The following is a 27846-nucleotide window of genomic DNA, read 5'->3' on the forward strand; positions in this document are numbered from 1 at the left end:
TCATGCTTGTGTCAAAAGAGCCAAACATTCAGTTTCAGGTTGTTAGGGCAGTAATACCTCCTTTTTCCCGCAGCACTGGAGTTCTGGACGTTATGGATAACACACGTGGGGAAGTGTGAACTGCAGCTCAAGCCACTGGCATGGCACATTATAGTCAGAGGCAGGTACTGACTTCAGTACAGGAAAACATGGAGATACTCTCATGCATAATAATTCTAGCATATCTACAATACAGACTATAAAACTGAAGTGAATTGACATTTAATATACGAGAGGCTGGAAGCAAGCTATCAATTTCACATCATAAATTAACCTTTGTACTCGTGCCCAAAGATTTGGCTGATTACTCATTGCCATCCCTTAGTGCTTAAGCAGTCTTTTCCAAAGCAAGACAGTTAAACCACAAAAACGTACCGTAGTGTCCACAGCCCTGACCTTCTCAGCAGGAACGTGCTTTGGAATGGGTTCTTCTACTGATATCATCATGCAGCCTTCTGCTCCAAGAGTAACAATTACGAGTTTACACCCTCTTTCTAACAGCATGCATCCCACCTTTTCAGCATCTTCAAGGTTGCCAACTGGGATGCCCGTTAAAATTTCCGCCTGGAAAATAACCCACGCAAATGAAAATCATAATCTGATAGCATTCAATGTTGGACAGCAGTTGCTTTTGAAAACAGTACTTAATATCATTTTAGAAATGTGTCTTATGAGATGATCATGAAACCACTTCCTACGCTGATATTCAGCTGTGTCATGCTCCTTGTTTGAAATCAGCATGTACTTCAGGCACAGAAGATTAGTAGAGAGCAGCCTAGGCAGAGACACAGGAAGCATGGGTTCTGTTCCAGCTTCTACAATTTGCCTCCCATGCAACCTTTACCAAAATCACATTTCTCTTGCATGCCCTGGTTTCTTCATTCTGAAACGGACACAATGACACAGTCTTGGTAAAAGCATTTTGCTGTCTAATGTGAAAATGCTGCACGGCAGCTCAGTCACTACTCTTGGGGGATTTTTATCACTATACAAGAAACCTTTTACAGTTCTCAGGGTTCAGCTAGTGAGAAATTTCTTCAAGGAAAAAAAAAAACAAAAACACAAAAGTGCTCAACTGGGAAACTTGACCACTGCGTTTACTTTAATGTATATTTTTAGATAAGAATACCTGAAGCTCTCTTAGGGGAAAGGCCCATCACAAGATGATTATATATTTGAGTTATGGACATGTCCATAGTCCTCTGCCAGGGCTGAGACTCTTTTGTGTTGGCTCTATACAAACAGAGATAAACTTCTCTTCTAACAGATGGTGACCCTAAGTCAACTTCTCCCAGTTGGCTCTTAAAATTAATCTCTTCTAGTTCCATGCACCTAAAAGCAAAATTCCCCAAAAATCTGCAGTGAAGACTTCAGAACTAAACATCCTTTTCTTCACTTCATACATTTTCCTGATGGCATCTCATTTGCCATGTACTTTTTTTGGCAAATGATCCGTGACAAGAGTCGGACAGGAAGAAAAGGAAAATACAGTATGTTTTAACTGAAACAGTCTAGCAAGCAGTATTCCTCCTGCCTACTAGAGTATGACTTATTTGTAGGTAAACTGGCACACTGTATACTGTTGTCTTTACTATATATTGTCTTGCTTGTCTGAGAAGAGGGAAGTCGTACTTTATCTTGAACTACAAGACTGCTGCTTCCTGAATAACGCAGTCTGAAGCAGTTTCAAATAACCATCTATTAACTGGACATAACTTTCATGGTCTTGGGGCTTGTTTTCAGTAGAAAACTTACTTTGGAACCTTTTCACCAGCTATGCGTCCTAACTTCTACCACATGGACAACTCAGCTTCCTGGGAAACAGCTGCTGAAATATTTCAAACTACCTTTCTCTGCATTACAGAAACTTGAAATCAGCACGCATGTTTCTTGCCGAAACAGAATATACAACACAGTGGTTGAACAACTGCTCCAGAAGTACAGGCATGCTTGTCCTGCAGAGGGAGGCAGGGCAGACAGCTGGGGACAGGAACTACTACAGCCATCCCCAAGCAAGCCGCCCCCAGTTGTGACTCAGAGGCCTCACAGCTTGCCACTGTCATTTCCTGTGTTTCAGCCTGACCCAGAACAGAGAAGTCACCCTTAGGCTCCGAAGGGCCAGCATATGCCAACGCACTGCCTTAGGGTTTGTATTATCATGAACAGAGTACCTACTGGTTTTAATTTTGGAACTGACAGGATCTAGTCCTGCAGTCCCTACTGAGACAAACGCACAGATGTTTTCAGGAGCTGTTAATTTGGTAACTACAAGGCAGGAGTCAGTGTGGCAAGACTCGGTGGGTATAACATGTACACACAATTTAAAACTTTTTTTTTTTTAAGCCACACTGATCCCAGACAAAAATAAAGTAAGGTTTAGATTATAAGGTAGCAAATAATTCTACTCAGTTTTTCTTTGGCAAGTCACCACACTGATGAAAATTTTCCTGCAGCAGAAACTATTTAGACAAATTAGATGTATTTAAGTTTTTTAAAGGGTATAAAAGTATTTTCAAATACGAGAATTTGTTTCAAAAATACCCAACCAAGTATTTTGAATACATTGTCATGCAAGGTTTGCAAGGAATCAGTACACCAATAATGGCTTTGGAGTGACTAGGGACATATAATAAATAGTATTAAAATACATATAGTCTATTCTGATAACCAAGAGACTGAATTGTCTGTGTCTCTTACTGAACTTGGAGATCTCAGGAGCAGGAACTGCGTGTTCCCATATTCATAATACTTAGCACAAGAACAAAAATGGATTACCAAAATGCACACACTACTCCTTGAATGAAACTGACTAAAGGAATTTATAATGTACTTCATGATGTGCAGTAATTCCAAACGTTCAACATGTTGTAAAGTCTCAAGGAAGAAAATGGATGTGGTTATGGAAAAGAAACAGTCCAACTTTGGCTTATTTACCTGGAGTTTACACTTCTTTAAGCTTATGAGAAAGATAAATATTTAAATATAATATTCTTCCTAGTGAGACATATATTGTGTAATGTACCCCTTTTTGTGATAGCTGTGCCCCAAGCCAACAGGATTTTTTGTCTGGGTTGTGAAAAGTTTTTTGGGGACTGATAATGTGACAGATTCTGCAGAAACCTTTCTTCTTGCCTTCATACTGCTTACACCAATAAACACATTTATTTTGAACCAAAGTCTGTATAAAAGTAGATCTTCAGTTGCTTGCAACCATTATCATCTAACTCATCTATAGCAGGATTGTAAAACTAAAACACTCTGGAACAAGCTGGAAGAACCATAAAAGCAGCAGAAGCCAGACAGATTTTGTGCCAATAATTAGAGATTGCTGTAAATGTCAACTGATGTTAAATACTGTGGTTAGATTTTAAGTTCCTCCCTTCAGTAGAATCTTATTTAAAAAAAAAGAAAAAAAGAAAAAACAAAACAAACTACAGTGCAACTGAAAGAAATAACTAATATTTAGGTAAAGGAAAAAATTAAATAACAATACTAAAAGTTCAGTGTGGACATTTGCCATAGTACTATACAGAAGAGAAGCAAATAAATAAATTTATTTTCCTGTGCTGGTCTCATGAAGCTCCTCACTTAGATGGCCTAACTAAAGCTAGAGGACATTCCACAAACCTGCTGTCAGGAAAAAAAAAAAAAAAAAAAAAAAAAAAGACATATAATTAAACTACAGAGAGTTTTCTATATTTTGTTTACAAAAGTAGAAGAAAAATTTATCTGAAGCTTTTAACTGATACAAAGGTTCTTGGCAATACTCCTCATTATTCTCTGTTAATTATTCTTGTCTCTTTAGACTGTGGAGTCTAATTGCAGTACGCTGACACAAATCAGCACTGATACAGAAAAAAAATGGTCCTGCTTTGCTTTTCACTCCTGTCCACATGGCCCATTCTCTTGTGCAAGCACAGCTATTTGTGTGGCCAGGAAATAAGCTGGATTGAAAAGCAGATCTGTGCTAAAATTAAGCCCAAACTAAAATAAGATAAAGTGAAACAATTGACTCCTTTCAACATCAGTACTAGTTTGCACTGGCTAAAAGTGATAAAGAAACCATGATGTAGATCTTTGCCAAGTGTTTCTAGCAGTGGTGCGTGCAGGGCACTCCATGGCCTACACAGCCTCTTTCAGGGAAAAGTGCTGGATCCTCTTGCCTGGCATTTGTGAGACCAAATCTTCAGGACAATCTAGTCTTGAGATCCCTGGCAGAAGTAAGACACTGACATACTACACAAGCCCAGTGGGAAGCCAGCAAAACAGGTAGGGACCAGAGCATAGGACATACAAGCAGTGGCTGGGAAAAGCAGCTCTGTTCAGCCTCAAAAACGTAAGGCTAGGGAGAGATCTAATTGCTGCTACAACGATTTAATGTGTGTATAATAGAGAAGAGAGAACCACTCTTCTTGGAGCTGCACAAGAATAGGGCTAGACTCAACTGGCACAAGCTGGAACATGGAAAATTCCAGCATTAGGAAAAACTTTTTCACTACCAGAGTGATGCAGCGCTTGAGCAGGTACCCAAAACAGGGCACGGGCGCCCCATCCTCGGAGATTCAAAACTTGAAAGGAGAAACCCTGAGTGATCTGACCAAAGCTAGCACTTCTTCACCAGGACTGAGATCTCCAGAGGCTTGTTCCTACTCAACAAATGGAAACTGATGAGATGACAAAAAATGTGAACTCTTCAGTGAGAAGTCCATCTTTTGCTTTAGTATCCACGAAGCACCTAGCACAAGGCAGCTTTGCAAACGTTGCCAGGAACAGAAATCATCATAATAAGCAAACTACCAGGCTTAAGGCTAACTTATCTAAAATTACATACGACAATTTAAAATACTTTTAATGTTAAGTATTTATATACAGTAAGCCAGTTGGCTACAAACTTGGCTGTATCTTTGATTTCTAAGATTTCTTTGAGAATGACAGAAAAAGAACTTGATCTTGTTAATTCTAACACATGATGAGTCCCAAAGAAGTAGTGAGAGACAGTTTTGGTATATATACAATTGCAAGATCAGGCCATAAGCCAAGCTAATTCCAGTTGTTTCAAATTATAAAACTTTTATATACATACATGAAGAAATACTTATGCTAGAGTAATTAAAAACTGATTGAAATGAATTGGCTTGAAGCTATTCTCTCCTCTCCCAAAAGTAACATCTTTCATTTTAGACTAAATATGGGAAATTTCATAGTTTCCAGCAACAGATAAAATAGACAAAGTTGGAATTTAAATTAAAATATACTGTGAATTTCCAGCAACCTCTATGTAAGAAGAAATAGTAGCTTTCCTTTACTTACAACAGAAAAGGCAAATTCCTGAGACTATCTCTATTATTAACCAGTCTATATTAATGAGCAAGATCTCAGATGTCCTGCTCTAAGACTTCAGATACAGTTGTATAAGCTTGATATTCTCTGAATCTTGTAAAAGCCATTGCTGTCTACTGATTTTGGACATACAAGAATTTCCATTATTAATATTTCCTTCAAAAATGTTTCAACCTCAACTAATGGACAATAGCTCAAAGGAAGCAAAATGATAGTATCTATTATTTTGTAATATTTTTATACATCTTGCAGCTTTCTTTAAGAAAATTAGCAATGAATTTATATTTAGATGCACTTTTTCTACCATCAAAACCCTTAAGTATGCTGTCAGCATTTAATTAAACATTTGCTGGGCCCTTCTTACTTAGATCAGGAGTCTGATATCCATTTTACATTAGGAAGAAAGCAGTTCCCAGTGTTGCATTAAAAATAGCCTGACATGCTAAATCATTTGCTGCAACCATTTAGGAGTTTTCCTTCTCCTGAAGGGCTCTTCAGTATTCTCTGAGCAGAGAAGCAGCTGTTCTTCAAAATGTTTAGGACCAAATTCAAATTGCTGACATGCAATATATTTTGGTTCCTAACCTGCAGGGCTCTGTAATTGCACGCACACAGTAAATAAGAAAAACAACACATGAACTCTATTGACATTGTGGTTGTGCCTAGGGCCATACTACAGTAAGGAAAAAAAAAATGGAAAGAAAAAAAAAAGGTAAGCATTCCAAAGAACTCTTCTTGCATAGGGTTGTTTCTTTTTCAACATTTATAGCAGACTGAGAAGAACAACCATTGGTTTTCACTTAGATGACATTGGATACATTTATTTTTCATTAGAAGAATTAAGGGAATGGAGAACTAGCACATTCCTGCACAAACCTCAGGGATTAGGCTGTGCTGCATCTGGGAATTAACAAACTAGTCTCAACAAGCTTGATCTTTCTGGGAAAAGATAAAACTGAACTACAGGCTAAGCAAAGAAAGAACTGATAACCTTGCAAGATTTGTTCGGAGTTTTTTTCTTCATGAACCACATAAAAAGAAAGCAATGTCAGACATTAAAAAAATATTATTGCAACAAGCAAGAGTGAAAAGAACAGCTTGTGAAGAGCCTTCTAGACAAACTAATGGTAGATAATTCACTGATAGTATAATTCTGTTTGCTTCCCTGTAGCACATAAATCCATAAGAACAAGCTGTGCTGTTATATCAGATACTGCATGTGATTTCATTAAATCCTAAAGCAGTTAATGAAGAATAGAGTACAAAGTGTGATGCATTTGATACTTACACATTTGGGACTCAAAATCCCAAGACTGTATAAAACTGTAGCTGACATTTTAAAATTTTTATTCTGTGACAAAGGTATCACAGATCAAAGCTGCTGACCAGTGTGGAAGTAAACAATAGAGATTTCTGACTCAGTAATAATTCAGCTAATCACAAGGACTATTCCCTTTTACTCATCTCTAGCAAAACAAACGCTCCACACCATCTGTGAAATGTCTTAGGCTCGATGGCTAGCTCTCTGCTCCACAGCTAACACAGTTCTGTTACAAATATATTCACATGATATCCACAAAGTACAGGACTTAATAACATAAAGCTGTTTTTTGATGAAGAATAAAGATTAAAATATTTAGGTAAAATTATATGATAAATACCTGTAAATTTAAATTCATAAGAAAGCCAAACCAAGTAACAATTAAAATCAGTGAAAATTTAATCTTGTCTTAACATATGTGTCTGTGTTAAAAAGAATGTTTTAGAACCAGCTGACCTGCATAGCTCTAAAGAGTTCATCTTTAAACCTGAGACAATTTGTTGAGAGCTATTAAAGGGCTTACTAATGATAAGGCAGAAATAAAATACTAGTTTTCAAGTAGTACTTAAAAATGCTGAATAACAAAAGATCTGCAAAAGAGGTAAGACTGGAACATACATGGGGTTTTGGTTAGAAGAAAATTATTTGAGGCTCAGAAATACCAAAGAGGAGCAGCAATGGAGCTGGAACCAAACATCTCAACAAGGCAGATGTAAGCAGCATATTCAATAAATGTGGCCACAGAGGATTAAAAACAAAACAACCACCAAACCTATAAAATAAGAATGGACACAGTGGGTTAGAGCAAAGGTCCATCACATTCAATTCCTTTTTTCTGGCTATGAGGGCTACCTGATACTGAGGGAAAGAAGAAAAGAAAGCTGTGAAACCTTTCCCCAGTATGTATTCTGGACCATCACAGTGGAAGGTAATTCCCAATTTAAGAAGTTAAAGGAAATGCAGATGGATGAACAGAGAAAACCATCATTATTTTTAAGATTAGCAGATTTAACTCATTGCTTTTAAATGGCATGTAGAGATGTGACCGGTAACCTTTATTTGGATATGTAAACATTTATTTCTATATTAAACTTCTCAAATGCATACATTACAGTGATCTGAAATCAAAGAAAGTAACGAAATAAACAGAAAACAGATGGCACATGAATATATAACAATTACTAAAAGAAAAAAAAACTTTTGATTTTGGGATATAAGAAAAACAAGTGCTTCATTGCTTCATTTTTCCTTTTTTCTCAGCAAAAAAAAAAGGAAAAATGGCAATAATTCATCCTTGAACATCAACTCAATAACAAACCAGACATGGAGAGGATGAAGTAAAATATAATTGATTATTAAAAAGATGGTAACGTAATTCATTTCGTTGCAAAATATGAGAAGGTTATTGCTAAAAGCAATTATTTATATGCAGTTCTGTGTTCTCAGAATATGCTGTAGGGGTCCCACAGCTCAATCTGTTTTCCCATGATATGGCTGGCAGGAACTTTCATAGGTCTATCATACCCATAAATTCAGAAGAGAGAAGCCTTTCAAACAGCATTGAATTCATTTACCTGACTGCAGGAAGTGATCCCAGCCATCTTCAAACGGTAATCACTTTTTAAAAGAAAATAGCAGAAAAGAATGCAAACTGTACCCCCAGCTCCATGGGTGGGTACAAAGGTGGATGAGTGAGCAGGGATCTATCGTAATTATGCACCTGTATTTCTAGTTCTCCCAATAGAGTAATTTTCTTTTCTCCATGTGGTGGTAATAATAATACGCTCTGGCTCCAGCAAGTAAAACTCAAAGAATGTTTCTTTCAAGGCTGTCCTCTAGCAATAATAAAGGGAAAACTTTAACATGTGTGCTGCAAAGAGCAACGAGAGAAAAGTCAGGAACAGACAAGTAGTGAAAACCAAAGTTTTGTGTCTAACACATGGGGGATAAGTTTTCTCAAGGGGAAAAAAAAAAAGTTAGCTAGTGACATGATGAAAAAAAAGCAAACAGTGAATGACATGTATTAAATTGATGGGAGAATATGGATGTTCTCAGCCCAAAATGCATGCTGTAGCCCATTTAACCAGTCCAGGGGCATGGTTCAGGCATAAAAGAGTTTCCTGAAAGCATGAAGAAAACAATATGGGTGTCCCAAATGAAAACAAGTACTTTGTCTTATCATTCTCACTGTCACATATAACTGAATGCTGATGGCTCTGATAACCACAAATTATATGGCTTCCAACTATACTGGAAGCTTTGCCTACCAGAATCTGGAGGGGCCACAGCATCTCCCACCTTGAAAGAAATGTTTGGCTCATTCCTGAGTACTGTGGTGTATCCGAAATGGAGACGTGTATTGGAACATTTCAGAATAAAATTCCAATGTCAGCTTGGATTAATTAGAACCTTGAATGCTTGAAGACTCATGAACTGAGGACTTCTGATGAAGTTTGTAAAAGGTCTTCACAGAAATTTCAAAAGAGAGTAACAGAGCCTTATTTTGGCAGACCCAGTCATCAGACAAAAAAAAAAAAAATCATATAGAAAACAGGGCTATGCTTTTAGCCCTCCCCTCTCCTCTGTACCCACAGGTACTATGTTCGTTGCAGAAATCCTGTTTGCTGCAGATAACTATAACTATGATCAGGGCATGGTTTCTATCTGCTATGTTGCTTCTCACACGTTCCTGTTTATATAAAGAGAGAGTGAAGAGAAGGAATACAGCATGCTTTATGTTAATAAATAAGAAATTAAAACCAAGGCTTTGTGAGATGCGCTTAATTTGTCTCTTGTGACAAAAATAATTTGCTTGGGGAGAAATAAAATGCTTGAATTAGAAAAGAGCGGGAAAGATGGAAAGAAAAAGAGAAAACGCACAGTTGAAGGGCCAGAGAAACAGACTCACTGCAAACAGATCTGACAGGAAGAGGCATATGAAGCTGCTATTTACCATCAAGTGCAGCATGCATGCATCACCTCCTGGCAAGCGAGTTTAAAACTGTCAGAACGCTACGGCTAGCGCATTGCTGCTAATCATATCAAGGGACCGCAGAACGAGGACAAGGATCTATTTTAATATTTACCACTCAGTACTAGCATCTTAGTGTCCTTTTATGGATTTGTTTTACTCATCTACTTGTAAGGGAGGCTGGATACAACTTTCCTGCTGGAAACAATTAATTTAATTTTGAATGTAATTGAAATGAATTCTAGAATATTCCTCTTTACTCATTAAGTCAGGGATTAAACCTGTTACCTCCAGAAATCCTATGGAGGAGGAACACAGCTTAGTTTTTCTGCTCCCCATGCTGCATTTCCGAGAACAGAATCCCCCTTAAGCTTTACTGGTGAAGACTCCTTCATATATGATCATTACCTCAGTTTCATTGCAGCAGAAGATGTCAGAATGGGTATAAAATTCTGGATCTAGGTCAGCAAGGGCAGGAGCAGGGTTAAACAAGGTTTTTACTGAAAAAAAAATGGAAAAAAGTCTAAACCTCTAGTATTTTAGATTAACACAACACCTGGAATACCATTGTGGTTAATACCTTCCAAGATTGCATTCACAGCCCCCAGTGTTTAGCATTAAATGCAAATGACTCTCATTTTCTATGTCTTCATTTTATAGAACTGCTAGAAGTTTTATTATATTAAAATTCCCATCTAATTAATGTTCAGTCACATAATAGGAACATGACAGACAAGTAACAGGAAAAAAAAGCAACAAATTATTAATTAAAAAAAAAAAACAGCACAGGAAAAGTCTTAAGCAAATACAAATTGTTTAACTGATGGTTCTTCTTAGAGGATTTTAACAGGTTTTACAAGAACCTATTTAGTTCTAGATTTTTTTCTATGTTGTTATCTGCATTCTATACATGAAGAGACAGGGATATAGACTAATGAAGGACGTGTCCAGACAGGGATTTAAATGTGGTTTTGAATGTGTTACCTAACTTGTTCAAACTGCCACACTGTAAAACTCTAGTGTAGACAAAGCACTGTATATTTTTAATACGTTATCTGGCAGAGCTAAAACCTTAGCTAAGGTATGGTAGAATATGTTAGTTAACCTAATCCGAAACTGTAGCCTAAGGCTCTGTGTAACAGTAGAAAAGGTTTGTCATGAGGACAGAGTGTAAGTGACTTCACTGTTAATACAGGAAGTCCTCAGAGTTTGTTTCTCATTTTGCCAGTGCTATGTTGAATGCTGCTGTCTTTTAACTACACGGCCATCGCTTTTATATAAAGTGTACTCTCTTACTTGAGAAATATTGCAAGTGATCAAATCTTCCAATTTAGATGTCTGTATTTTCAGCCCTATATGTTTATTTAGACTCTAAGCTATAGTACACGGACACCCAGAACACTTCTGAATCCCACTTAGCTCCCTAAAGAGAAAGATCCTCAAAGCTTTCCGAAATCTCAGCTCCAAGAAGTTTAGAGGATACTCATTTTGATTAATACTTCAGAAAGTTGCCTGTGACTTTATCATGTCTATTTGTCTCGTTAAAAATAATCTTATTAAAAGCACAAAGGCATTTACTCAGAAGTCAGAAAATGTCAGAATTAGGATTTCCAGTAAAATCTTCATTTGGCTCCCTTACATTATTACAATACAGTATGTATTATAATAAACTCTTTAATTATATGATCACATACCACTGAAAAACAGCATGTGAACACTTAATTAAAGACTGCAACCTAATATATATGCAGAAAAGAGACAAATTAAGCTTTCATAGGCAAACTTAACTCTTACACTTCCTATTTTCTGAATTGCCACCCTAATTAAGTTTTTTTTATTTAAAAAAAAAAAATAAATATTTAAGGTATACATTCATAAGCAAAACAAACAAACAAAAAACTCCAACAAACAGTACATACTGAAAAACAAACTCAGTCCTATAGTATTATAATGACATATACAATGGTCATGAACAGCACTAGAAGTGTTCCAGCTTGGGCTTTAAGTAATGCAGACTCATCATGAACAGGTTGGAATATGTTGGTATTATGTAGTTCACTCCCATGTTTAATATTTGCTGAGCACTGGGGAGATGGAAGAACATTAAGATTGTCTTTCAGTCTGTGAAAAACAGGACTTGTGTTCCCCTTAGGAACACCAGATTATTTTCTGCCCAATCTCTGCCTCTCTATTTGCCAAGATCCATTCTCATAACATACTTTTCATTCTTAGTAGTATGAATACAGAAGAGACAAAGCTGGGTTGGAATGGTGGGGGAGAAGCATAGATTTCAGACATGGGAAGCATAAAAGGAATTTTCTTAATTTTTTGAGATGTCAGAGGAAGAAGGAAGAGAACTGAAAGGAGAACCTCTATTTCCTTGGCCTACAAGAGATCAGTATCAGTGTAAAAGAAGCTGCTTAGGATCAGAGTCAGGAATGACTCTGAAAGTCTGTGTTGAAGGTAGTTACCTTCCAAAAGCAGGTAACACAGTAAAAATTAGGCAGATTTCCATACTGTAAAGTCTTATCTTTAAATGAAATCTCCCTTGGTATCAAGTCTTTACTAAGTTTTGAGGTAGCCAGTCTACACCTTTTAAAGGCACGTAGACTGGATGGCAGTTTTCCATGGCCTAGTTTCTGAAGCCACTGTCTTGGCAGAATTCTACAAATAATTTAACCACGGATAAACAGCTTGTATGAAAAACTGCAACCCATGATTAAAAAGTTGAAGCACTTGATCTACTTGAAAGTGACATACAACCTTAATAGCTGAAGCTGCTTCCAGACCTGGTTAATGCCATTCTTCCCTACAGTGTTAACAGGCTGGAGTTATCTGTCTTTATATAGAGTTATCTGTCATTTATAGAGCTTGGCATTACAGGAGCCTGAAAACCGCTTTACAGGCTTTGGTGCACGATAATATTTTGCCCATAAATGAAGTGGTTCTCCTCTTGGAAGCAGCATGTGGCCATTACAACCTAAAATTTTCCAATCAGATTTCCACTGCAATTTATACCCACTTAGGTTATTCACAACCCCTCCCTTCCTTCCTTCTTGCCTTTCCTTCACCCTGAGATTGTCTTCAACAATCAGTGCTACAATTGCAGGATGTCAGAACACGAGATGTCTCCCTCTAACAAATCTGTGTCATGTGCACTAAACAGAAGCAAAGGGGTTTTGCCTGAGCATCCATATTGTTTTTCCATCTTAATGGTTATTTCGTTTCAGTAAGAATGAAGAAAAACAGGCAAAAAAAAAAACAACCTTGAAGCTGTGGTTTGAGACATCTGGATATGCATCTGTTCAACAAAAATACTGCACATCCTAACACACATTACTGCATTATACATGAGCCTATAGCAGGCTAAAAAAAAAAAAGAAAATTGCATTAACAATTTAGAATTGGCTAAGGATGAATTTTTACAATGCTACAAACTCAGCTGTTTATTTAAATTTGACTGCATCACGACACGTGAACATGTGTAGCCAGTTGCTTTATAGCAGAAGCAACCCAAACTCTGCTGACACAAGACCTGCACAATGACAGCAGACTGACAGCACAGAACTAGTGCTGGCCCACAGTTACCACAATCTCTCCTCAATATGTTGTGTTCTCTGCAGTTGCTAAATGCCTGCATGCCTGTTGTGTGTATCAGGTTTGGATTTTCTGACACGGGCTGGTATCCTGCCATAAGGAAGTGACAAAAAAATAAAGCAACTTTACTAGAACTATGTGCAGACTTAGAAGAAGACAAAATAAGTCATTGATATTGGTTCATGAACCAATTATATTCCATTAGCCACTAGATTAACAATGTTATCAATTTTCATAAAAATTTAAAACTAAAACATAGCAAGTTCTGTTGCCCCCTCCTTAAGCAGACTGTAAGCATCCCAGGTGCTAGTTACTCAGTTAAGTGAAGTTTAAATTTTTTTTTTTAATTTGCATTTCAAATAGAAGCCAAAAAAATTCTTCTGTGTGCACAGAGTATAGTTCGTACAGTTTAGGACTATTACCAATATTACTATTAAAGAAAATCTCTCTCAGGCTTGCATGTAACATAGCCACTTGAATCAGCACAAAATATGTGAAAAGGATGCATGAAGTTCTCCTACATCTGAAGAAGAACTTCTCCAAAAGAGTGGTCAGGTGCTGGAGTGCCCAGGGAGGTGGTGGAGTCACTTGTGGTGGTGTTCAGGAAATGTTTAGATGTTGTACTAAGGGACATAGCTTAATGGAAAATATTGGTGATAGGTGGATGGTTGGACTGGTTGGTCTTGGAGGTCTTTTCCAACCTTGGTGATTCTATGGTTCTGACTCTATGATGCCTTCACTAGTGCATGAACAACAGAAATGACAACAGCTGCACAGCAGTGCTCAGTGCTGCAGGGGGACTGAGGAGCAAAGAAGCCCAAGGTGCTATGATCTACTGGAGCAAGTCTGGACCCAGCTGCAGGGATCCAGTTAGTTCTGATTCCAGTTCCTTCTGCGACCAGCTGCACAGCTGACCATTTGAGCTGATCCCTCATAGTCTATCCACAGTCTTGATAAATGAGAACAACATAAGTTAATACCATATAGATGCTTCGCTTGCATAATTATTTACTTAGCATTGTACAAATACTGTGGTAATCATGCTTGAGTAACTGAAGGAATTACAGACACTTAAAGAACAAAAGCATCATGTTGGTAGTGAAACCCCATCTTGTTCAAGCAAAATGCCAGCTTTTATCCAGGTATATTCTACACTGAAGGAACAAGGGCCTACGTTTAAAAGAACAGCACAGTAACAATTACTAATAATTCCACAGACCATAGACCATGACTGTCTATCCAACGGCAGCATGCCAACTCACACTCTAAGAATCTTTGTTAAAAAGAAAAAGCTCTTTTTTTAAAATTTTAAAATTAGGGATATTAACTTCCATGCAGAAAAACCACAGTCATACTTACTGCTTTGCTACAAGAACAAGGGCATAAGTCTGTTTTTGAGGTTATTTCATTCACTTTGTTGTGTGCAGAACTCAACTGACTTGCATTCTTTATGCTTGTTCTGCACTGGCACAAGACCAGAGTCAGGCCCACAGTTCCTGACCTAATGACATTACAGTGTCTTTAGTCACAGCATGAAAATCAGAGAAAAAGCAGTACCAGCCATATATGGGATTAGAAGGGTAGAGACATCATGATTTGCCATTCAAGTTAAATGTAGCAAAATTTTAAAACTGAATTCGGTTTTCACTAGCGTAGCATGAATTTGTTGGTCATTGTTTCAGTTCTAAATAATACTGGTATGACAGAAAAGACCACATGATCTTCACTTTGAAAGCACAATAAAGAATAGTTTTCATGCAACACGAGCGAAGGACACAGAAAGGCTTATGCTAAATTACCTCCACTAGTACGTGCCATTTTCAGCGCTTCAAGAGAAACAGCAGGGGTTATTTCTAGCTGGCAGACAACCACTTTGGCTTTACAGATGATATCAGAAGCTCTCTTCAGGTCTTCAGAATTTAAAAGCAGATTGGCTCCTGGAACTATGACAATAACATTCTGTCCTAAAGAGAAGATATAATATTTTTTGCATTAACTTTTTGCAATAAAGTATGTAAGTCCTTTGCTTTTCTACAATACCTTTTAGATGATGATTTCAGTTTTCTTTCAAAAAACCCCAGAAACAATTTAATACTTGTGGCATTTTCAAATATCCAATTATATCAGAAGATAATCAAAACAACTGAAGGATTAACAAAGACAATACAATGCAACAAATGCAGTATATATTTCTTCAGGAAAGTCATGAATGAACTTTCCCCACTCTTATTTCAGTGTTTCTAATGAACCGTAAAGAAGCACTATACTAGTCACAGTGAAGATACGGAACATACACCAAGACTGATATGTGTCTTTTCCTAAAGTACTGCAATAGTATTTGAAGACAAAAGCATCATGATCAATCTTCCCATGAGCAGGTAATAGGATATTTCACAAAGCAATGAAAATTATGTGTGTCCTTAATTTCAGAAATGCAGACTTTCTCTGTCTACTTGTGAAGCTTCAAGTTAGAGCCCCTAAACAATATGAAAACCAGAATCAGCATGTTACAAAAAAACAGAGATAATGCTTGTGGCTGAAGAAACCCTTACCAGAAGTAAGAAAAGTGGATAACAGACTTTTCTGAACTTGAAGCTGGCTGGTTGAATGCTCTAAGCAAAGCTTTACAGACAGCAGTATCTCAAAGCACTCTAAGATCCTTTTCAGTCTTGTAGTTTGTTTTACAGTTAGGTGAAGAGGTTCATTTACGTAGGTTCCAAATGGGTTTTTGTTTTTCTCCAGACGTGCAAGTTGCCCTCTTTTATTGCAGTTTCTTTGTTTCTTTTTTAATCTCTGTTACAACACCTAGAGACCTTCAGGCATGGGTGCCTTCAAATTAAAATTTATTATTAATCACTCAGGTATTAAATTCAATAAGTCAGTTGTTCCTTGATTTACAGGCTCAGCCCGCCCCCGCCGAAGGTTCCTTTAAGGACTGCCAATCATTAAAGGATACCAATTCTGTGATGAACTGAATTACTCTGTAAATAAATATTTATGTTTTTAAGTACATTATTTTTCTTGAATAAGACTTCAAAGTCCTTTGAATAAGAAACGTGCAAAGCTTGTCTCCCTAAATGTGCTCTGAAAAGAAAGCAGGACAATGGAAAGAATAATATAATGATCTCAGAGGGAGGGGCCCAAGCTTTCCAAAGCAATTCTGCTGTCAATGGTTTGGTACAGAACAGCTGCATTTGAAAAGCAAAACCTCAGCATTTAAAGCCAACGCCCTGCTTTTCAACAGACAATGATGGGCATCTCCGATTAAAAAACAGAAAGAAAAAAATCTTCTGCAACAAGCAAATGCTATCAAAGATATCTGAAACCTGCAAAGGAGACTTTCAAAGGCAAAAAGCAACTATTTTGCCAAGCATATATGCTGAAAGTTTATGTAATAAAGCAGTAAATAGAATAAACCACAACGAATTGGTAGAACAAAATATATTTCATTTCTGCCTTGACTCCATGCTACATAGAATCTGAGACTCTATCTACATGTCTTGCTGCATTATCTTGCTAAACTATTTAGCTGTACTGACATGTATATTATTATTAGTCTTTAGAGCTAATGGCCCAAGGCGATAAGGAAGGCTGTTTGCTTAAACTTATATGTGCAAATTCAAGATAGACCATGCTGCATTGGATTACATTCAGAAGCTTTTCTTTGTAACAACAAAAGGCCAGAGACTTAAAGTCTGCTTTAAAGCAAGCAAACCATACCTGCCAGAGAAATAAAGTACCTACTGCGCTGTAACAGACTTGACTGGCTTAAACTCAAGCTGTAAATAAAAAGCCACATTCTGTTCTTAGCTATGCATACCACACTGACTGTGAATGACAACAGTCACCAGAAATTTATACCAGTGTGCATGAAAGCAGAATCTCGACCCGTGTATTAACAACTAATACCAGAATTCTGTATTACCAGCACCCATCTTGTTGGAAGCAACTATTTCTTGCCAGGGAAATCAGATGGGAAATCAGCACCAGGGACAACAGAGTTAAAGACAGATGGTAAACAGGGGACGGATTCATCTTGTCCAACATTAACAAATTTCAAGTTTTCCAAAACATTCTACATTCTAGAGAATTCTAAGAAAACTAATTTCTAAGGATTAGTTCTCTAGGTTCCTTCAACAAGAAGGTAAGTATTTTCAGATGTTTTTCAGTCTTCCATTTCTTAGATAGCCTTTTGAGGTGAACATAAACTATCTGAAAAATGTCTGTGTTCAACCGTAGATGAAGCTTTAAAACATTCACATAACTTAGAAGCAACTCCAGTGAGGTGAAAATGTTGCCCATACTAAGAATGACAAAAAGATATTCACTGTGTTAAAGCTAATTCTAAAATATTAGTGCATAAACTAAAAGTGCATAGTTTTTTTGTAGGGAGCATCTATAGAATTGTAAGTTTTGCAGATGTCAGCTAAAATAAAGGCCATATTCACAGCTCTTGAAAACTAGAATAGCTAAATAAAGCTGATAAACTTACGGAAGCTTACACCAGATGGGGATTGAGTCCAATCAATACTTTAAACAGCACATGTATGTATATGTAAATACTGTTCTTGGCTGGCCTTCTAACCCTGCTGCTGTTCCTTCTTAGAAGGCTAGATAACTCCAACTATATTTTTCTTCCAAGTATCCTTTTATACATGCCACCAGATGAGAACTCTCAGTGGAAAGCAGTAAACACCACAGTGCAATAATCCTCACTTTACTGTTAATACAGGATGAAGAGGCTAAAAGTCATCAGTAGTGCTTAGAACTCATTCAAGATCTCAAAGAATACAGTTTAAACAATAGGTACAGAACTTCTGAATATTAGTCAATTGGGAAAAAAGAACATGTTTGTGACCAGAAAATAATGTTACAAGGAAAATATTTGCTGCTAAATCACACAATTCATGACTACAAGGGCATGTTTTGGGTGTGTCATAGTATAATAATTTCTGTGGAGTGACTTGGTAGAAGCACTGAACAATTTTCTACGTAGAACATTCAAGTTTATGATGAATGTCAATACATAGAAATTCGATAAAAATTCAGTGACATTTATTTACAATCCTGAAGGTTCAAAACAAAATTTTCTCTTTGGAAAGTACAATTCAGTCAAGTTGGCATATGTATTCTAAATTTGCTGTGTTTATTGAGCCCAATTGAAACGTATATTTTGAATGTTTTTATACAACCAGTGGTTCAGTATTGAAAGTACATTTACTTACAAATATTGCATATTCACTGTTGAATGATTAATATCCTCATCAAGTCAGCATAAAGCCTATATCAAGTGAGGGTTATCTCACAGTATTCTCTATAAGTGAATTTAGTTTCAGCTTGCAATAATCAAGAGCACTTAAATCATGACCTGCCAATCTCTGTTGTCCCCTCAAGTGAATATTTGCCATGAATATGAAAGTTGTCAGATTGGTTCAAGCTACTAGTCCAGTCAGAGCAGCTTAATGGCAGCACCGAGTCAGTACCAGATATGGACAAAGCTGCAATAAGCTTTAGACATAATTAAGTAAAAGAAATTATTCATAAAGAGTTTTTTTCCTTCTCTACATGTATACATAAAGGTCCAGTACATCTCATAATTTTATGGAGTTCTTACGACTCAGTAAAACATCATTAGCAGAAGGTGTGGTTAAGTGATAGCTAGTGGAAAGAAAGCAAGCTGAAAGAAGAAGCTGCAGTTCAGTGGTACAACGCACCTCAAAGAAAACATGTTAAGAAAACTGGCTTGAGGTACCAATTTTTCTCCTTGAGAGTAGAAGTACAGATTAGAAGTACACAGAGTCCCAGAGTTGAAGATTGTGTTTGATCTAAACCTATCTGAAAAGGAAGTCATATAAAAGAAGGAACTTGACAGGAACACCAGGTTCCAGAAAAAAAGTGCTGTACAGATTTTTGAGACCAGCCCAGAGTGAATCTTTTACAGCATCTCTGGGTTGTACATTATCCAACACTACCATAAACTTGTTAAATATCTCCCCGCCATTTTGAATTAAAGCAGGATTTAACCTTTCTTTCACTGAAATGACACTGTATTGTCTCCAAATATAATGCATTTTTGAGAATATAAAATGCACTTGATAATTTTCCATTTTTTAATTATTTTGCCAATTAAAATAATGGTTGAGTTGTATCTGTGTAACTCAGCAAAAATCTTCCCAGAAATTCAGCAGCAGCGCTGGACAGACAGACACAAGTAATACAAGGGAATCTCTACTTCAGAACCTCCTCTGATTCTGGTTTCATTGGTTTTCTTTTCCTCCATCATAGTATGCTCTCTCTATTTGAGAATCTCTCCCACTTCCTCCTGTGATATTACACTGTTGATTGCAGTTGGTATTTTCTGTAAGTGTCACTACTTGTAAAGAACTGGTAAGATGCAGGTGAGGCACACAAAAATACAGCAATTAAAACATCATGATTTGAAGCAGTATCTATGTTTTCTATTTGCTTCTCATTATCTTAACACAAACCAAGGTCCCCTGTCCCCCCTACACACCAGCAAATGCTTCCCTTTTACATATAATTTGAGCTTGCAGAAACTGCTTCACATGGGTCTGCACTGACTGCTGTGATGTCTCAGCTACGCCAGCTCAACTGCTGTGGTAAAGCATGCATGTGTAGACAAGCCCTTTAAAAAGTGCGGTAAAACCTGTTTAGGTCAAATCAGCCAGGTTTCTACAAGAAAAGAAGTGTCTCTTGCAACAGCAAGCACATAAGTGCTGCTATTTTATTACAATTTACTCAATTCAGGCGCCAGATGGTTTTAGACAGAAGCAACAACCAGAACCATTACCAATTCTGTGCATCTGTTTGCTTTACAGCACAGTTTTGACCAGGTTTGTAAGTAGATTTTAAATTAAATCTGAGGCCAGTGGTAACTTAATTTAGGATTTTTTGTAGTTTCTGAAAGAAACAAACTACATCACATTATGCATTATTCTGTTCACAGCGAGAACCACAAGACTATCAGAGATCATTCACACTAACACTTAAGGTTAACCATGTGACACTGAACAATCAGTTTCCCTTTCCTAATGCTTGTACAGGTTTTAAATCCACAAGGTGCTTTTGTTTCTTATCCTTCAGAAATTAATTTCTACTTTTTCCGATCTCAGCCATGGTTACCTTAGCTGGCCATACATATTTAAGAAATACTTAGATTGCTTCTTATGCAGTCATTCTGGATAACAGACCTAGAGCCAGTTATGCACAAAGCTGTGAGGCCTGGGAATATGCCCTACTGGATTCTCACTGTCTCACCCATTTACAGTGCTTGCAGTAGTGACTGCATGCAGCAAAAGAAAGAATGCTTAAGATCTGTGACAATTTACCTGCTAATCCAAATCAAGAGAAGGCAGGTATCCAGTTTATTCAGTGTATTAGAGCTACCTTATTCTTGAATTAGAGCTGTCATGCATTTGATTAATCTTTCTTAGGCAAAATTAAACTCACATCTCCAACGAGTTTGCTTAATTTTCCTGAATGTTCCTGTGTAGACTTGCCTTTAGTCCCCATTCCTTCCCAGGTTTGCTCCTGGAGCAAATAGCTACGTTTCCTTCACCCTCTTGAGCTGTAGCCCAGTGTACCATCAAGCTGCATAGGAACTTGTTAAGTTGATGTGTCAGCTAAGCTGCGGTACCTGTTCAAGTGAAGGCTATTAGTGCACCAAAAGTGAATTAATTCAGTCACACTTAATCTGTTATGGTTGCATAAACATTATTTATCCTGTGCTTTAAAGTTTTATCTAGACTCAAGTGCTTTTCCTAAGAGTTCTCAGTCACAGTTTGCTTGAAGAAAAAATAAAGTTTTCAGAAGATAGTTTAGCAGACTTGAAGAGGAATATGAAAACATAACCCTTCTCTCCTTCTTCCCCTGCAACATGAGAGCAAAGGAAAACTAACATGGGGAAAAACAGATTTGCTATTTAATCGTGTATTCAACACTGCAGATGCAGCCTGGGATCAAGAATTGCAGTAATATTACAAGAATAGCGTAAATATTTCTACTAATACTAAGGACAATTATATTTTCTGATTCAGAGCATAATGATTCATTCACTGTACTCAGGAGGCAAACTTCTCTCACGGCAGAAGTGCTAAGCAAGTCATAGAGGAAAAGGAAAGCTTTAACCTCATTCTGATGCACTTTCTCCTGTGAACAATGTGAAACTGGATAGATCAGCTGGAAGGTTGAATTATGGCCATCGCATTGCAAGTATAGGAGTCTGATTCTGATGCTGCTAGGCATCTCATTCTACAAATTTGCAATAATGTATGAATAAGACCATGAAAAAGATGAAAGATGTAAAAAACTAATTCCACAGTTAAAAATGACAAGTCAAAGATGGTATTTTTTGAGGCAGTAGAGACATAATGAAGAAGACAACTCTGAGTAGAAATAATGTACCTTCACTGTTGACAATTATTGAAGCAGTTCCAGTAACAGCATCTGCAGTCTGACCTACAAATGCTAAGAAAGGGAAAAGTTACAGCATGCATTAGTTCAATACATCACTTTCAACCAATAGCATGTGATTCAGTTTAATTGAATTAAATCTAAAATGAACTCATAACCTCCAGCAATTTAAAAATGCTAATTACTCTTTCATGTGCAACAATGCCAGAGAAGCTAACAAAAACAAAAAGTGTTAATTTACACCCACAAAACAGAAATGTGAGTCCAACATTCTTTAATTTGGCTACATCCCGGCTTTAAAGAAAGCATGTTATTTATACAGCTTTCTCAGGCACTCTCTACTCCTACATGGAAGTATTTATTTTATCCAGTAGAACAATAGTCAAGGCTGGAGAAACCAAAGATATTAAAATAACACAGCATTTAATTCCCCATACATTTGCATTTTCAAGAGAAACATTAACACGTAGTATGAAGGCAGCGTGAGGCTATATGTTTCCTCTTGGCATTATTATTCAGATATCTAGAAGTTAAGCTGGCAGCACTGTCTGTTATAAAGATTGTTCAATATTTACTACTGTAAGAGCAGGTTTTCAGACGTCAGATAATTTGTCAAATATTAACCAGTGAGCCGAAAGTTTCCACGATAATGGATTGTGTTAGGTAAAACCCAACACCTAACATCTGGTTGTGGATGCCCCATTCCTGGAGGTGTTCAAGGCCAGGTTGGATGGGGCTCTGGGCAGCCCAGTCTACTATTAAATAATGAGGTTGGTGGCCTTGCCTCCTTGGTGGCAGGAGGTTGGAAATTCATGATCCTTGAGGTCTCTTCCAATCCTGCTCATTTTGTGATTCTGTGAACACTATAGTAAAACACCTGTCAAAGAAGTTCATTTTCTTTCCCTAAAACGTGTATGCATGAAAAATACACTATTGTATTTGAGGTAAATTCTGGTGACCTTTTGTTTAAGAAGCTCCGTTGTTTTAACACTTTAGAACATGGACCTGAGGCTGCTCAAGGGCTGGATTCTTTCTCAAGCGGTACTCTTTCTGGAAAATTTAAATACCTGTTCAAATTTGAACAAGGCTGAAAAAAAACCCATAACATCATGCTTATGCAGATCTGCTAAAGTACTGGAATTACTTGCCTTGAGGGTTCCCTTATCTAGCTCAGTTACATGGGTCAGAGCAGAACTTTTCCTGCAATTATAGTTTCTTTTACCATGAGCTAGGTTTGCACATTAGAATTAAAAAGCAAAGAGCTTGTGTCTTCTGTGCTCCTTGTGCAGAAAGTATGCTGCATGAGGAAGCAGTTAACTGGTCAGTTCAAATGCAGAAGAGCTAGCATTGGAGGGAGAGAGCAACACATCAGTAAAGATCTAAATGGTCTGAGCAGTACTGGTAGCTGGTTGGTTGTGCAGACAGAAAGAATGGGAAGTTAGGAAACAGACTGGAACTGAAAAGAAAAGGTGTAAGGTGGTATATTAAGAAGTAGAAGAGCGTTAAAAAAAAAAAGTCATATGACAAGGATCTAAGATATGAAGTGGACAGAAGCAGAGTTACAGCAAGGGTCCAGTAGCCATTATCCTTACGTATATAATTACAGGGATGGGCTAGATGTGGATTAAACTGGGATGAAAAGCAAGTCATGGGACTGACATACGATAGTCCTGTGTGAAAATGTCTGTGTACGCTGAATCATCCTTGCCTCCAAATCTTGGAATGCAAGCTGGGATCCAAGACTCAATCATTTAAATCAGAAAAGAAGAGATGTAAGGTTGGCTGTGGAATATACATTTTGATTAAGTGCTATGCATTATAATAGGGTATTTTTACATGATCAAAGACTTTATTCATAAGGTAGGCTTGCTTTGGATTGATTTATAACTAACAGACATTGGTTTTATGGTATCTTTGCCTGGTTACTTGTGTAAGTTGGAAGATAAGCAAAGAATAAACTTCTGTATATATTTGTGAAATATTTAGATGCTATACTGATAAGCATAATAAAGGAGACCACAAAATACTAATAATTCTCCCTTTAAAGTGAGACTTGAATAATGCAATAAATGAAACTTGATGCTGCATATTAAACAGAATAAACAGAATACTGAATTGCCACTTAGTGATTTTATCTGTCCACTCTGTCCACACTGAAAGAGACAAGGGGCTTTAAACAAACTGTGATCATGTAGTTAAGCAGCACACAGTAATACATTTACACAAGAGAGAGAATTAAAGTTCCAAAGGTGCAAAGAATAGTATATTGTGAATGCTTAACTCTCCCTTTTACTGAAAGTCTTTCACTGTTGCTTTTTGTGTACAGATGTATTAATAAACAGCGGCCCATTTTAAAGAAATGAAATGCACTGAGTTGACAAATGCATTTCTATTTTTTTTCCTTCTCTCCCAACATGAAATAGAGAAAGGATAATCAAACTGGATTTTTCAGTTTCTCATCAGGCGTTATCGCTATCAATGCCAGCCTAAACATATGCATAACAGTAAGTTATCTTCAAGTGACTTTTACTGATGCAATCATCTGAGACTTAGAGGTAATAACATTACATTTTATTTTTAGTGGTACAGCTGACATCAGAAGTCCACCCATAATCATTCATTCCTCCCATTTGTGTCAAAACAATTATTTGGCGTTCTGAATGGTAAGACATACCCAATAAGGCAATTAAATTGGAAAAAAAAACCAACAAAAAAAAACCAACAAAAAACACACACACATTTGCTATTAATTTTTAAAGCTTAGAAATAATTCAAAAGGCTTCTTTAAAGTAAAAGCTTACCTGTAGAAACACCGTTCTTCTTCAAATTTGCAACATAATCATTGCCAAAGGAATCTTTCCCAACCTGTACAAAACAAAAAAAAAGATTGGTTATCAGATAGGCAGCAGAATGCTCTAATGCAATTTGAATAGAATATTTTCTATTTTGCAGCACTTCGTCTTATTTTTGGAATAGCATCCTGCAGATCTGTCCTCTATTACACCCCTCCTCTACCCATGTCTCTGTTTTCAAGTTTCATTCTCATACAACCACTGTGTTCCCTTGAAAATGATACTGTCTGGAAGTGTTCTGAATCTTGTAGTCCTGGACCATCAGTTGGTTTTTAATTGACAACATTAGTAGCAACTTCAGTGTTCTTCTTAAGTGCAGTTCATATTTGAATTTTCTACCTAGAGTTTTCTTGGTGGAAAAATATCAGTGATTATGATCTAGAAAGCGACTATAAACATGGTGTTTCTGGTTTCTATAATTTCTCGGTACTGGATGAATTGTTTATGAATTCAACATGTTTGTTTTATCCAGCACCACCAGACACAGATGAGACGAGTTAGAGAATCAAGCTATACTCTGATGTTTTTCTAAAAGCAAGTTAAAAACCTTGTAATTTCAGTTGCACTAATCCTTTGAGATGAACAGATTTCTGCTTTCTGTTTAGTCAGAGTAATAAACATTTGTTTTGGTTACATTACACAAGCTGAAAAAAAGAAGATGAGGTATATGGAGGAAAAAATAGTCTAACTTAATGTCAAAAATAGTGTTTAGAATATAAAGCCAACATGGTTTTTAGTTCACCAATTTTAGCCTGTATGTCTTCAGCACTCACAGTTCATGCTCCTACTTCCAAGAGCAAGTTGTATAACTGAGCAGTATCAATGACTGACCAATGATATCAGAAGTATTGTTTCCAGAGAGAGAAAGTCATATTTCAGATAAGAAACCAAATGAATATCCTGCTCATAGTCCATACATGAAGAGTCCCTGACTAATGACCCATCTTCCCATAGAACAGCACTAATAGCTAAAGCTGTCTCTGAGTTACTACAAAGTACAAAGCAGCTGCCTCTGATGCCTGCTTAGAAATTTGTCTAAACAGATAAAAATATGAATTCTGTCTATTAATAAGCTCTGAGAAGGCTTGAGTACTAACAGTGATCAAATCCTACAAAAATCAAATCCTGCAATTTGGAATTCTAAAATTTGTAGAGTCACGAATGAGTGATTCTTCCCCTCACTTATTCTCTTGCATAACCATGTTTTGAAACATACTTTCATTTCTGACATCTTCTATAAGGGATTTTTATAAAGCATGATTAGAGTAGGTCCCAGTCTTTTACCAAAAGAGGACAGCAATGTAGATCAAAACAGTGTAATCAGATGAAATGCTTCTCTAGGAAAGCGGAAAAAAACAGTAACAATGAAAAGAACAAAACCAACATTTTCTTTAGTCACTGTGTTATTCATTGTTTGTATATTAGAATATTTCTGACTAGAATAATTCTGCATATTAGAATATCTCCGACTACTCCCAGTTTGCCAGACAGGCATGCATCTTCTGACTGCTTTTGCTGGATGACTGTGGCCACCTGCAATTCAAGCATAAATTGTGCTCACCTTTGTAGCCTAATGGCTGTACTATGGAAATGCATTCCACCTGATGGCGTCATCTTTTCCCTCCCTATCTGCCACAGAGCTTCTACAACAAATCTCAGGATTTGCTCAGTTATTTCAGCAATGAAGTATTTCATAACTATTTCCCGAAAGCTCAACTGAAACCAACTTCCTTCAGCTCTGGGACCTACATAACTGAAAGGCAGGCACCCCTTATTGTTCAACTGTCACAACGACTGAGATCAGCCATGGCACTTTTGCTCACAGCAACAGATCTCAGAACTGGAGGGAAGCCCTTGGAGAAGTTCTTTTAACGTCCTTTTCCTCTGGAAACTTTTTTCCATGTTAGTTCATCAGCATCCAACCCTGTTAATCCCAATGCGTTTGAAGGGCTTATCTTTCCATTCAGACTTTACCTCCGAGGAAGATAGAGTACTGGGAATCAGACTCATTTTAGATTAAAGGCATTCTTACTGACCATGTCAAATTATGTAACATTGTTTTCAACATTTTTTGTTTTTGCTCTAACGCTGCCAGACAGACTACTGGATAAACAGAAAACTAAATGTCTTACTCTGTTGACCACAGAACACTATATGTGCTGAAGCAGCATTTCTTCTTTCTTGAGTTCTTAGCAATAGCAGTTAGACATGCATTATGGTCTCATGGTTTGCACATTAGCATGAGTGGAATTACATCAGTATTTTTCAACCTGGGTTCTCCTTGCTTAGCGTGTTTCCCATATGCAGCTAGGAGAGCTGGCTGGCATTATAATAGCTAAAAGAATCAAACTCATCTGTACCTGAAAATTAATTCCAACAAAAACGTATACTTCTCGACCATCTTTTCAATCTATTCTACATAAACATTTTTGGAGAGTGCTTACTCTCTCTGTTGCTTTGAGAATGGTTTTAAAGAAAAGTATGGTGTTAACAGAAAACACGAAAACAATTGGAGATAACCATCATAATCTGGTCTGTGTCTTTCATATATCTAAGTTCTTACAATTAAGTGAGCATTCAAGCACTTTCTCCTCAGTTTGGCTTACAGATCACCTAAAGAGATCACTACATAATGTGGTAGTCCAGCACTTTCTGAGTAAGAATGAAATGCAGCTGAGGATTAAGTAGAATTTAGTATATGTGTTATCAGGCTATGATACAAATGTCCAGTGAAGACTACCCCAAATTGTTTGTCAGAAGTAAAACAGGACTTTTTTCAGCACATACAATGTCTTTCAGATAAACCTTCTTCCATGTTCTTAATCTAGGCTGCTTTGCAGATTTTTTGGTAATGACTGCCATGATGGTGACTTTGGATCCTCTCAAGACCGCCGTGCATTTTCCAGTACTGCAAAGGCGTTCTTATATGAACACAAGCAATTCACTTATCCTCTTAGATCCTCTAGTTCCCTGATGGCAATCTTGTATGCTTCTCTGAACCACTGTCTTTCTTGTCTTTTCGAAGCTGCATCTGTTCCATCAATATGTTGTTTTACTGTACCAAGCAAACTGAAGAAGGCAGTTTAAAGATCAATACTATGATAGATATTGATAACCCAGAGTAACAGCACTCAATTCCACTGATTCTTAGGCAGGAGGTGGAATAATGTTTGCATTTCCACTAGTCAAACTTGGTATTTGGATTTAAAATTAAAATCAACAGCATTCTGTGCTACATGTACCTCCGAAAGAAAGAAAGAAAGAAAGAAAGAAAGAAAGAAAGAAAGAAAGAA

General features: G+C 37.0%; 1 protein-coding gene across 2 annotated transcripts in view; it reads right to left on the minus strand.

Moving 5' to 3' along the window:
* RBKS (ribokinase) overlaps positions 1 to 27846 on the minus strand; it is a 70953-nt gene that overhangs the window by 23216 nt on the left and 19891 nt on the right. For both annotated transcript variants that reach the window (XM_042876933.1, XM_042876938.1), the window contains 5 exons: positions 24503 to 24566; positions 21693 to 21755; positions 15068 to 15232; positions 10080 to 10171; positions 415 to 603 (listed from right to left, as the gene is read on the minus strand). In XM_042876933.1, the coding sequence (XP_042732867.1) occupies positions 415 to 603; positions 10080 to 10171; positions 15068 to 15232; positions 21693 to 21755; positions 24503 to 24566 (573 nt within the window). The remainder of the gene's footprint in view (positions 1 to 414; positions 604 to 10079; positions 10172 to 15067; positions 15233 to 21692; positions 21756 to 24502; positions 24567 to 27846) is intronic.

Source organism: Lagopus leucura, unplaced genomic scaffold, assembly GCF_019238085.1.
Source record: "Lagopus leucura isolate 7727_CA_CO unplaced genomic scaffold, USGS_WTPT01 Super-Scaffold_73, whole genome shotgun sequence".
NCBI classification, from domain to species: domain Eukaryota; kingdom Metazoa; phylum Chordata; class Aves; order Galliformes; family Phasianidae; genus Lagopus; species Lagopus leucura.